At 37.7% G+C, this 13,500-nt stretch overlaps 1 protein-coding gene across 1 annotated transcript; it reads right to left on the bottom strand.

Moving 5' to 3' along the window:
- Positions 1-2,860: 2,860 nt before the first annotated feature.
- LOC105331108 (neuronal acetylcholine receptor subunit alpha-2) lies at positions 2,861-12,707 on the bottom strand. The gene is made up of 4 exons (XM_011433163.4): positions 11,959-12,707; positions 4,715-4,922; positions 4,459-4,559; positions 2,861-4,055 (listed from the first exon to the last, which is right to left on the bottom strand). Exons 1-4 carry the CDS (start codon positions 11,997-11,999, stop codon positions 3,578-3,580), a joined length of 828 nt encoding a protein of 275 aa, XP_011431465.2. The 5' UTR covers positions 12,000-12,707; the 3' UTR covers positions 2,861-3,577.
- Between the last annotated feature and the right edge of the window lie 793 nt (positions 12,708-13,500).

The following is a 13,500-nucleotide window of genomic DNA, read 5'->3' as shown; positions in this document are numbered from 1 at the left end:
ATGCCCGAATTTTAAGAATATTAATGACGTTCTCTTAGCGAATAAGAAGAAAGGAGGTCAATGTTTGACAGCTTGTTTTGATGAGCCAACTAGATAAAAACATCCTACCGAAAGTCCAAGCTCTTGTTAAAACGGTTCTAAAAAGATGTCATACAGCGTTTAACGTTTGTGACGTCATAATAAAACTCGTCATTTTAACTTTTCAGTACCCTGTGTGTGTGTTGCAGTGTTACTGCAGTAGCTTTTCACACACTCTATATGCAAAATATGATGAATATGTAAATATCACGAAGTGAAAAAAAGCCCAGTACAATGATAAATCAACGGGTATACATATAGCTTTAAATTAAGTAAACTTAGGTGGCCACTCCACTCTATGCAACGACCACAAGAAAACTGAATATTTAATACACACGTATTTTATACAATCATATTGAAAGAATGCCGGTGGTGGCGAAATGTCATAAAGTAATTTTTAACAGTAATATCATGGCTAGCTAAGTTGATAAGGCGCTGTATGACAGAGCTTTTCTCTATCTGCTTCTTGGAATGGTGGATAGCCAAGGCAGCACTTTCCACAATCGTTGTTGAAGACTAGATCGGTGCTTGTACACAAAATGAAGAAACATAAAGAGTCAACTAACGGCACAACCGAGGAGCTTCCGCTCGGAAATCCACAGAACACATCGTCATCGAAAGGAGAAAATTCACAGCTTATTCGTAGAACTCTATTGACCCTGCACAAAACCAGATGATCCATTGTGTTTTCCAATCTTGTAGATTTGCGAAATTCAAAACCGGAATCACTAAATCCGAAAACAAGCATTACATACAATTCCATGACGTCACGAATTTGAATCACAGACCACAAAACACATCAAGACGTTCATGGTCATCAATACCCTTCCCGTCAAATCTTTTCCGTAGCTGTGAGTTTTCCCGCGAAATATTTTTTCCTTCTTTTTACAGTTTACGATCGGGCACTCAGGGGATAGGGTGTGGGGACATAGCGCGGTTCTTTGAGGGGTGCATCGAAATGAACCCTACACAGTCTCTCCACGATATCCTCAACCTCGTCAGACGTACATTTTTGAGGCGGGACCATGCTCTGTCGCGGCACTCGGCGGACGATGGTGGGGATTCCCCGGGATTCAGCTGGACCTTTCAACGGATCATAGTCCGACAACCTGTCCACGATAGACTGTACCTCGTCCTCGCTGTACTTCTTCTTGTAGACGATGGGCGCGGGGAGTTTGACGAACTGTCCCCGAGACTCCGGAACCTTGGACGGATCGTACGTCGACAGCCTATCGACAATGCTTCGAACGTCATCGGCGGTATAGCGTGACCCAGGGGTCATGGGTGTGTTCGGTTTGGGGCGCCCGACGGGAGGAAGATACAGGCTTCTGGACAGGTCCTCGTAATTGGAAGACCCCAACCCCGTCTCGTCACTCAAGACGGTGAATCTGGACGACCCCTGGGAGGCGATCTGGCGGTACTTGTCGTGGGAGATCCGGAGCGACTTTTGGCGCTGTCGGTGGAGAATCCGTCTGGCCAGGTCCACGCTCTGGGTCTCCATGTTCTGGACCTCTTTGGGGAGGAAGGACTTTTTGACGTTTTTGTGGAGGTTGTAGTACATTCCGGTCTCCCTCTTCTTGGGCGTCACGGGCTTGAAGTGTAGATTCATTCTGGTGGACGACCAGCCGATAGGGGCGGAAGGAGCGGTCATGGTGACTCTGACAAGTCCAGTATCTCTTATAAACTACACTATACCAGCCTCTATCACGGAGTATCACCCACTGGACTGCTGGAGAAGTGTGGCTGTTTGTATTTCACAGACAATGACACCGTCAGAAACTCAGTGTTGGTGATCTCGATTTCCTCAGTAAGAAACAGTTATTCCACCAAAAGATTAGACTGAAAACACAACGAAAACGACACCGAGATACACTGGTGATTATGTTCCCCCGAGTAATCCAAAACATTGGGACACAATCTGCTTAAAAATCTTGATCAATTTTAATACATGTACACAAAAGCAGTCCTCTGTGTAATGGATTCGGGATTAATCCGTCGGTTTAAACTCCCAATCACACACGGTTTTTCTGAATAAGCATGCAGAATATTCACTAAATAACAATTAAATGATTTAGTCATTAACATTCTCTTCCAATATACATTGTTGATCTACACTGTTTTTATAGCGCTGCAATGGAACGGGCTATCGGAAACTTAATTTTCAATTTATATTCAAAGCCACCCATGATTTCCAATGACCATTTAAATCAACATGGGCAGATAATAGTACATTTAATGTAACATGGTCACAGTTTTAAATAATAGTTCGACCTGTGCCTTTGGAATCAATGTACACTTCAAAATGCTTTAATGAAAAATGCCAGGTTAATTAAATGTTACATGTATATATTCGTGTCATCAGGTATTACTAGTAATTAAAAAAATAATAAACAGATTAAGTCTTGTCTTATTGCATGGAATCTGCATATTTTTAATGGAAGGTATACTAGTATGTTTGCTTTTAATAGCATCACAAGCGTTGCAAAAAGAAATAAACCCCAAACACATGTGTTTAATTAGTATTAATAGTAAAGTAATCAGATAGGAAACAAAGCACAACCATTTTACTCCTCCTCCTAAATCAATCATAGTCCACGTAAACTGTCATAATATTATCTACACCATACATAGATCTAAGCATACAATTTTTTTTGTGAAAATAATTGAATATTTAAATGTATGCATTTTATCTCTCTCTCTCTCTCTCTCTCTCTCTCTCTCTCTCTCTCTCTCTCTCTCTCTCTCTCTCTCTGTATGAAATTAAAAGTGACAACAAGCAACACTTTATTTATTAGTACTTTATTATTTTTAAAAAAGAGATGACAGTTAAATAGGCAGCTGCTCAAGATTAATTTAATTTAACAAAACAGTTGATAAACACTTTCTACCAATGCTTTTATTATAACTGTTTGCCTGTTGGTATAATAGTACTAGCACTTAGGTATAAAGTAAAGGGTCAAACAGCATCTGTTTGATATTTGGTGCCCTAGATATTGCTGAGAGCCTTGTTTCAGCATCAGCAATATCAGAATGACCAATCTAGTCATTCTTTTAATGTTAGAGTGACCCTCCCCGAAATGACTATCTGCTGATTTCAATCATTTCAATTGCAAGCGTTTCAAAAGGCAGACAAAATTATTTCTTAAACAGACATCAAAGACTGGACTCCATTTTTCCACGCATTGGAAGAACAGATGTTTTCCGTAAGTAGTAATCTAATTAAAAATCTTTTTTAAGTGGTATTTCAGTGGAACATGTATTTTGGGAGACAAAGAAATGCTTATAACTGGACGATATCAATTACATAAATCATTTATAGGTTCTATAGTCAAAACAGTAGTAATAATCGGCGCAAACTAGAAAGGCAACTATAACGTGAGTACTAAAGTGTGTCCCCATGAAAACTTCAAAATATTTATTCAAAGTTAACTATTTATTTCACATGCCGTGTTCTGAATGAAGTATTTATATACATGTATCTAGGCAAGTTTATGGAACGCTAAATTCTTAACATGCTTGTAAGAGAAAGCATCACGGTCACGAAAACGCTTGCTATAACATTAACCGACGATGAATTCATAGAACTCCTTTGAGCTGAATATTTGTAAGACGCTTCCTGCTCTTTTTTCCTTGCTTCCATGTCAATAAACAAATTGACCACACAACTTCCTCTTTTTATCGTTCTAATATCAAAAGGCGCGCCGGGTAAGTCTTCCATCACTTCCTCTTTATAAACGGAAGTGACGTTAAACCGTTTGTTGTTTTCACTGTTATAGTCACATTCTATATTGTTAAGGTCAAGTTCACTACTGGGGAACTGCATGGAGCCGAACGTGACCGGACAAGTCAGATTCCCGGGATTGTCGGGCTCCGAGCTACAGGGGGTGAGGAGCTTGATCCGCTGGAACCAGTCAACCCTTCCGGTGGACTCAATTGTCAGGAACCGCGGGTTAATGAGAGTTTCCGGCTGAGATTCCCTGAATGAAAAGATACAATATCAATGCATCAATGTTTTTAAACAATGGTAAAGATACACTAGTCTAATCAATTGGAATTTTGAATTTAAAAATCAGTAACATATGGATGAAATTACAGAGCATTGGGTAACACTGTGGAGTGGTATCCTGTCAGTCATACCCCGGCTCTGTTTGCACCGACCAGGATTTTTTATTTACCAAACCACGTATATATCATCCCTATCCTGTCCGTACATTATTAAACAATATCATGTTTTTATTATAAATCTAGTACTATATTTGCCACCGAGATTCTAATTCTAATGAATCAGCTTTACCGGGTTCGGAACAACATTCAATAGACGTTTAATGGATTAAGATACTGTATCGGTAAGCCGCTTTGTGATAGAATATGTTGACTTACATGTTGAGGAAGTAGACGTCCGGTGTCCACACCTCGCTACTGTTTACTGTGACGTATTTGATGAGGTCAGAGTACCAGTATAACCGACCGTCCACCCATTGCTGAAAACATCAAAAAAAATATAAATTTATCACTATCCTTTGCAGATGTTAACTCTTATGTCAGTGATCACATATACACTTTTTATTTACTACTTTATTTTATCAAAAAGAAGGAGAAAAATGGTTGGTCTCCCTTTGGTTGGTTCTACACTAACCTTCCGAATGTCCACAATTGATGTCATTCGGGAATCCTCGATGTTCACGTCCAGAATCTTCACCACGTCCAACCGGACGTTGATGAGGAGCGGATTGGACGACTCGTTGTAGGGCCGAAAGTGCATGTTGTACTTCAGGAAGGCTGTTGTGAACACATTGGCGGATTCAGCGATGTAGCTTTTCTGTTGTCCTGCCGTGCCTGAGAACCTATAGTTTAAAAATATCTTTAATTCCTATTGGTTGGTTTGAATTTTCGAACACGATAATGCGAATTATATTTGATCTTTTTTATGAAAAATGACAATAACAAAGTGTCAACCATCTCAAAAATCCATAAAACGAAATACAAATTCAAAGCAGAACAACACGGACCTCTAAAAAGATAGAGGTATAATCAGGTGCCTAGGAGGAGTGAGCATCCTCTGCCTACCGGTCACACCCGCCGTGTGCTCTTTGTCTTAATCGGGGAAAAACGGAAAAGTCCGTAGACAATTAGGTGATTAATTATGGTCTAACAATTAGTATGAAAAACGTCAGTCAGCATGCGACCCAGTGGAAGATTGTATTTGCTGACAAAGTCGTTGTATCGACCATAGAACTTACGAAAAGATGACTTAAAACGAAACTGTTTATAGTCCTGTTTTATCAACTTGTTTGTCAGTAGATTGCCTCGCCATAGAAACTGTTCATACGAAGAGCATGCCCTTGTGTATCAAATTAACTGAGTGACAAAAACACCATATGCAGGTGATGATGTTGTTGTTTCACTTGTCGTCTATGGTACGGATACTGGTTATTGTTGTTATGATAGTTATTGTTGTTGTTTTGGTTGTTGTTGTTGTTGTTGCAAATACTCGCACTGCGCATCCTATATACGTCATGTATAACAAGACCTGAGCATGTTGGGAAGTGATGTTTTATTAATCTATACAGCTCGGGCCTACGCTTTAACCTAAAGATCACAATACAGGATCGTCTGTTTGCTAGACATTTACAAGTGCATGTTCATTGATACTCATATTAACAGAAAATCCCCGGGATTATGCAATTTTCCCCATCTGAATCAATGAAACTTTAACATTTTTTCTTTCAACGCTCATTTTATTTTTTTTTCATTCTATAAACGTTTTCAATAAGTAATCACACTAATTAATCACGAATACACTTAAGTAGATTTTCTGTTTGTTTTTTAACATGCCATATAAAGTGTTACTTTTGCTGTAATAGTTAAATGCAATATATATTATTTAAGGCCGTTTAAAATTAGTCTTAAAATTACCCTAAATATTGTGCGAATTAAAAATAAGATAAGAATACTTTACTTTTGATTAAAAATGTATTTTTTGCATTGATAACGATTTTAAACTAATTTCCCGACAATTTTTAATCAAAATTGGCAATAATTTTTATTCACGAATCCAGAATACACCCCAAGAAAAATGAACCACAAATTTGTCTTACATGTATTTAATGTATGGTAAGATTGTTCGGATCCTCTGAATTGGCTGCAGACATGATACAATACATACACAGTAAATACATGGCAGTTCACAGAACCAGAGACATTAGCTTATGTTTAAATCAAAATAGACCCGATTTACATTGGATCATTACCCAATAAACAACAGCGGTGGTAAGGAAGTCATGAATGCATCATTGTTTATCCATATTGCTCATACAGGCCTAGGGCAATGTCGTGTCTTTTAACAGATATGCCGTAAAATGCTGCATTTACAACATACAAAGTTTGGTTTAGTTTGGGTAAAAACTCCGATATCGAAGCGGAACTGTGCAAGATTCATTTAGACCGTACACATTGATTCATTGCTCTGTCTTTTTTGTGATATACTTATCAAAGGCCTTTTGTTTGTAAGTAATGTGAGAAATGATTACTCTTTCATTAAAAGGCAGTAAAAGGTGTATCCTAGTTAGAACTATTTCACTTTTGTTTATTCCTAAAACATTTGCCTCATTAAGTAATTACCGAGAATTATTTCAATGATCCGAAATATTTCTATTACTTACACAGTTCAAGTTTCACTCTTGGATGTACTTGGTATTAAATTGAAGTGAAGCAACTTTCCTTCGTCATCTTCTTAGAATTTCAAACAACAAGTAGACATGCTAATTACAGTTATTGCCTCTAATTACTGCTAGAATCCCCAACCTTCAATCTTATAAAAATGGATACATCGGATTCGGAACGTTTTTGTTAACTTTCAACATGAATTACCACAAATTATAACAAAAATACTAAATCTGTTATTCTAAAAGTACAATATAAATGTTGTGTATCTTGACTAAAGCATTTTGCGGAGACATAATTATTTTTTTAATATAAAACGTAAGTTTAGACTCTAAATAATGCCATGTCAAAGTTCCCGGTCATTTTCCAGTAAAACCTGTTTTTTCCTGAGTTTTTTATTGAAACATGACATTTTGAAAAACAATGCGCATGAGAATGAGATGAATAAGTGTATATGTACACGTGTCTAGTATTTATTCTAAATTTTAACAAAAATTGATTTACATGTTTTTTTAGTTTACAGAAGCGCGTTTGCTTTAGTTTACAAAAGCGCGTGTGCCTTTAAATATGTAATTAAGAAAAGTCATATTTTTACATGTTGATCTTGGTTTAGCGTTCTTTTTATAATAAAAAGTAAATAACGAATTGTTATTTTGCAGCGATTTTATTTTAGTTCGACAACTCAAATTGCTTTCAATAGCAGAAGTTTAAAAAAATATTCATTTATTATTAGGATAAAAATTCCAGCAATCTTTCAGTCCGATAAGAATCCGTGAAAATTATAATTCAATAAAAACTCGAAGGGAAAATTATGATTAAAAGTTGATCGATACGAGCAATGAAGTAGTTGATATACCGGGAGATTATTCCGCAGGCGTCCGGTTTAGGCTGTTAGGTGTTTACTTAGACATTGACTGATTAAGTTCCAAGATAATGCTTCGCTTTTTACATCATGTACCAAATCGTAAAGATCAGAAGGAGTTCAAACGTTTTACCGGCAAAGACCTCACGATATTTTGATTTACATGTAATAAGCAATTGTTTTATCTATCAAAACATGCCCTGCAAGTTTAGTTAATTTTACGGCCCTCCGCCAAAAAACCTATTTCTTTCCGAGAATAAAAAACGCGATTGGAGAGATAGTGTGGTGAGCTAATGACAAAACAAATAAAACCACATAATGAAAATGATTGCCTGGTCGTGCTCTTCTGACGGCTGCATTCACAGGTAAACCACTTACTGCTTGATATAGGTTTTGAAATAGGAATGAGGCTAACGTAAAGGGATGGCGCTACAATGAACAGAACGGCCGATTCAATCCCCGTATCTATGTCATTTGTAGTACGTGTTTAAGGAGAGTGAGCCACAGTGCTTCTCTAATTTGTTAAAGTGAACTGACAGCATTAACATAATCAAGAGTCTTCAATTCATCCTGAGATACATTCATTTCGAGTTTGTACTCCTTAGTAAAACTATCTCATAACGTAGTTTAACATGAATCTCAAGAGCATTCCCGTCTGTCCTTTCTTGTGTTTAAACAGAAATGTTGAGCCCTTCATTCTAAGCCTATGTACGTTAACTTCAAATCAATATCAAATCCCTTTGCTTACCATATCTATTCTTTACTTCATGTTTAACTGAAGCATGACACATGCTTTCATTTATCCCCTTAATTAACCATATACATATGTACACATGTATGTTTACATTAACACAGTGTGTAAATAAATACCGTTATCAAATTCAATTTTTTTGTCAAATCAAATTGCAATTGATCTTTCGCTTGATCAGAAAAAAATATTTGATGTACATAAAGACTTATTTTTTATTAATAAAAAAAATGTTCTGAATATTCTGTCGAGTGTTTTTTATGCATAAAATAGCAAACATCCGTACAATGATTACGATCAGCTCCAAACTGAGAAATGACAGAGATGCCACACGCCAACCACCAGCAGCTTTGTGTGAATTGGGGTCAGCTGAGGCAACGGTGAGGAGACGGGGTACGATAAACTGAGTAAACAAAGCGGGCAATGATAGCCACATCTGGTGTCTCCGTCTCGGGAAGTTGTTTGGGTTACACGGCCACTAGCCCTCACAAAAAATCCGAGACACAAACACTTCAACCGAGAGAGGTCCCGACTTGTTTAATGGTGCGACTCTAAAGGTTTCAAATTCGGATAAAGTAGCGGGTTGACACCAAGCACCTCCACACACAAGGCGAGAAATCCTAACAAGTTACAAGTGGTACATGTAAACGTTTCAAGGATTTTTCAGGGTTCGCTTAAGTTGTAAATAGTGAGAACAAGGCGGTGTTCAAGAATTTAAGAGAACCCGCATACATGATGTTACATACATGTTAAAATAACAGGATATTAACTTGAATTCTGATAATATAACTCTGCTAGCGTACATATCAGCTTTTTTACTTTATTGAAGGTGTTGGCTGCCTTTGAACTTTGGTGTTAAAACTCAAATCTCTCGCTTTAAAACTTGTTTCAGATAAACTCGTGCTTTTATTGCCTGTTGTTATCAGAGGCCAGCTCATGAGACCACGGTATAGGGCTCGCTATGAAGCACATGGGCGCTATAACCGCCGGCCTCAGTGAGATGGCGCTATATCTCACTATCTCCGTATAATTGGCTGTTTCGGTGAGATGATGACACTTTATTTCACAATGTGAGACCCCCGTTACTGAGTGCTGAGATGTTAACGGTACGCTCAATGTTGCTGGCAGCATGGTCTTCCACGCAGTCGGACCCATCAACTCTAATAAAAATTCCAATCGTCGTAAAATAGTCATAATTGTGTTACATTTAGATAAAGGGATAATGTTTTGAAGATTAAGTCGATTATTGACTCACCTCGTCCTGAGAACAAATTATTTGTATGTTTTTATAAATGTCTAGCAGAAGATCACCATTTGTTTGTTACTGACTAGAGATTAACACTGACTAGGTTTTCTATGGTTAAGGGATTTTTTTTTGGGGGGGGGGGGGGTAGCGTTATCGCTGTCGATTGATTTGAGGAAGAGAAAAAATTGTTTGGTTTTAAATGAAATAATGACAGAAATATTGAAAAAAAATATTTATAATTGGCTCTCTCTCTCTCTCTCTCTCTCTCTCTCTCTCTCTCTCTCTCTCTGAGAGACATTTGTTTGTTGAAAAAGTTAGTTTGTATAGCACTCCAGAACAAATGTTTTGGAAGGAAATATTAGGAGATCTAATGGAATTGACTTTTATTAGGGTCACGATCTGTACAAGGAGATCATTGTCCAAAATCTACACAAACAATCCCCACTCAATTATATAAAAGCACAGTGATTTAGGAAATCGACCAGATCGGTAATTAACAATATCACGAAGTCCAATATTGTCCAAGCTTCCATAGGCTAGAGTTTTTGCAGGAATTGTCACGTGATACGTGATGTTTGATCCGATGTCCGGGTTAGATTTGATCATTTTTACTATCTTGCTTTAACGTTGATCCTACAAACTCAGAACTACTATCACTAAATGAGATTTAGGCATTCCAGGATCTAAGTTTGGGTAGTATATCGTTACTTTATTGCAATTTTAAATATTGATATGAAAAATGAAATAAAGTCTCCCATTCAAACTAAAAGTTTAGAAAAAGCTATTGGAAATTTTATTTAAAAAAAATATTCCAGTTAACGTTTTGTTTCTGACAACGCCTTACATGTAACTGCAGAATCAACAGGGACCCGTATGTTGAGTTGTACTGGTACAGGGAGCATCGTCCACGGGGGGGGGGGGGGGGGGGGGGGGGGGGCGTGTGGATTGAGGACGTAACACAACACGTGTCAACCTACGTATTATACATGATATCCACATGCCGGCTTATATACCGAAATTAAGTCATGTCAAGATCCTAGCATTCCCGACAGCCACAGATATGAGTCTCGTTCTAATGTTTGAAATAATTTGCTGCAACCTACATGTAGCTTAATTAAAAAATACACAATGTCCTACACAGTTCTAAAGCATACGAGGTCAAAGGGATGAAAGGTCAAGATATCTCAAGTACCTTAACAGATGTTTACACACACATTGTTAACACAATAATTATCACAATGCTAATATTATTAACATTTAAAATGTTAACACTATGTTAATGACTAACACTAGATCAATGACTATTTAGAAAATATTAATGATTAACACATCGAAATGATGTTAAAGATTAACACTTTGTTAAGACAATAAAATTTCTCTGACGCCCCATTTAATCTCTAGTGAAGGTAATGGCGTAACCTGGCCTCCCCCGCATCGGGTGATGATTTTGGCACGAGCCGCCAGATCTCAGTGTTAACAACGAGTGCCAATCTTTTCTGCACGCGAGACAGGGGGTCTGCGGTTCGCCGGTCCCGAACATCCCCCACCCATACCGCCGGAACGTCGTAGATTCCATGTCTGATAGCTATTTACAGTTTTATTGCATGTCTTGATTGTCCCAGCTCGTTCTATTCCAACCTGTGATATTTGTGAGCCAAACTGTAGATAGCATCAAATAGAAATAGGCAGAGTTCTTACGTAGTGCTTCACACCGAGCGATGCGAATTTAAGAACGCAATACCAAGAAGTATAGTACTTACTAAATTATGTGCTACATATGTATCAAATAGTGTAGAACAATAAATAAAATATATACTCGAAAGCATTGCTCGGTACTTGTCAGAAACTCATCGTTACACTAGAATGGTGCTTGATGAGCGATTAGTGTTATATTTCTAACTCCTCGGCTCCTGCAGAGTTTAATGAGAGACAGAATGCAGCAATTAATAGAAAGAGTAAGACATTAGCGCAGGGTCGTCCTAAAATATCCATAGACCCATTAGTATATATGCATTCTCAACTTCAAACAACCTCCCCTCAGCAACCGTAGCTTCTAGACATGGAAACATGTTGCGTTTTTCTGTTTCGCCGGTGAAATAAGCCTAGTGCAGGTGTTTTTGCACTTGTACATGCATGTAAAAATTATCAGAAAGGCATGATCCTATTCCCAAAATATACATGTACTAAAACCCTTCATAACGCATTTGTACAAGTTTTAAAACATTTTTATGACTTTTGAAATAAAGGAGTAATTTTAGATCGCTTCAAGACGGGGCAGTTCTTGGAATGATTGCTGAAATTAAGATATCCGATCAAAACTCTACGAAGAAATAAAATAAATTAAAACCTTGTGAATCTTACCTTGAGATCAATCCCAGGAAAAGAACTAAGTACAGTTCCATCTTGCTGTTTTTCCGTTCCTTTGCGCACGATGTAATGCTGACTCCTCGGACTCCAGAACCACTACATAATGACGGACCCCCGAGTGAATCGACTGTTATATTTTGACAGATTTTTTTCCGCCGGACAGACTTATACAGAGAGCTTTGCCTACTCAGCTACAACAGGGAAATAGAACAACAATCAGCGAGCGATTGTGCGGGTAACTGCTCGCTCTCGCTGCCCTGTTCCTCCCTCCCAAACGTCAGCGGCTCCCTAAAATGCTAGGAAAATAATCCGGCGTGCACCGATTAATCCGATTATTAAAACCCGCTAATCCCAGACAGTTCCACTTTTATCTGTCTTGAACAGACAGACGGAAAGTTTGGGAATAAAATAAACGTTTTTAACAATTTTTTCTCAAACAGCATCAACAGGTGTTTCGAGTAAACAGAAAATTCTTTTTTCTTGAAATATATTATTTTATCTTTAAGACAAACACCCTTTCATATAAAGTACTAGTTAGTATGCGAGTGAAGTTCCCCCTCTGATTCCGCTACTAGTGTGTTAATTCCTACTCTCCGTTGATGGTCCTGACACCTTCTTTGTCTTGTCCGTGTTTCCCTCTCCTGATGGATGAGAGGATATCGGGAACCAATAACACTGATCATTTCTTGGAAGTCGCCGACAATAATTAGACAATTACCGCCATCTCCAAAGTTCCAAAGTTCATTTCTGGAATCACACGTTCTTTGTAAATGACAGTCAGGGGACAAACACAGGTCGTGTACGCATATCAAAGTTTCTAAAGGAAATTGAAGCTTCGGATTATGACATTAATCCTATGAAAGTCTAAAAAGTCTATCAAGTTCGCTAAATATTTAAACAGGTCCAGAAAGTAAACCGTACGTGATGTTCTTTCCCGGAATGACGAGATGCAACTTTAAAATTGTTCAGAAGCAGTTTCGGAGGAATTTTTTTTTATCATGCAGATATTTGAGACGATTAGAGAGTGACCAATAGGCACACCAAGGGGATTTGTTTACAGATGTTGGACTAACGTTCTATAGATTTGTAACCAACTACAGACAACTTCAGTTTTGCTTTAGCCTTTCCTTTGTTCTTCACATTACCATTATATTATTAGCCAAGGAACGTTTTTATTTGAAACAAGCTTACAAATCTAAAACATTTTTATCATGTTTAGATATTTGAATAAACATTGATCAGTAAATAACATAAACTATATTGAATATTATCTCCTTAAAACTTGCAGGTATAGGGAATCTGAAGGACACTGGCAAGATAAAATTCGGTTCTCGTTTTTTTTCTACCTTCACACACACGCTCTCTCTCTCTCTCTCTCTCTCTCTCTCTCTCTCTCTCTCTCTCTCTCTCTCTCTCTCTCTCTCTCTCTCTCTCGCTCTCTCTCTCTCTCTCTCTCTCTCTCTCTCTCTCAGACTACTGATCTAATTTTTGCTAACATCTTATGTGATATTTATTTACTACATATAATATAAATTT

Source organism: Magallana gigas, chromosome 5 (genome assembly GCF_963853765.1).
Source record: "Magallana gigas chromosome 5, xbMagGiga1.1, whole genome shotgun sequence".
In the NCBI taxonomy this organism is placed as follows: Eukaryota; Metazoa; Mollusca; class Bivalvia; order Ostreida; family Ostreidae; genus Magallana; species Magallana gigas.
This window is presented reverse-complemented; position numbering and strand designations above follow the sequence as displayed.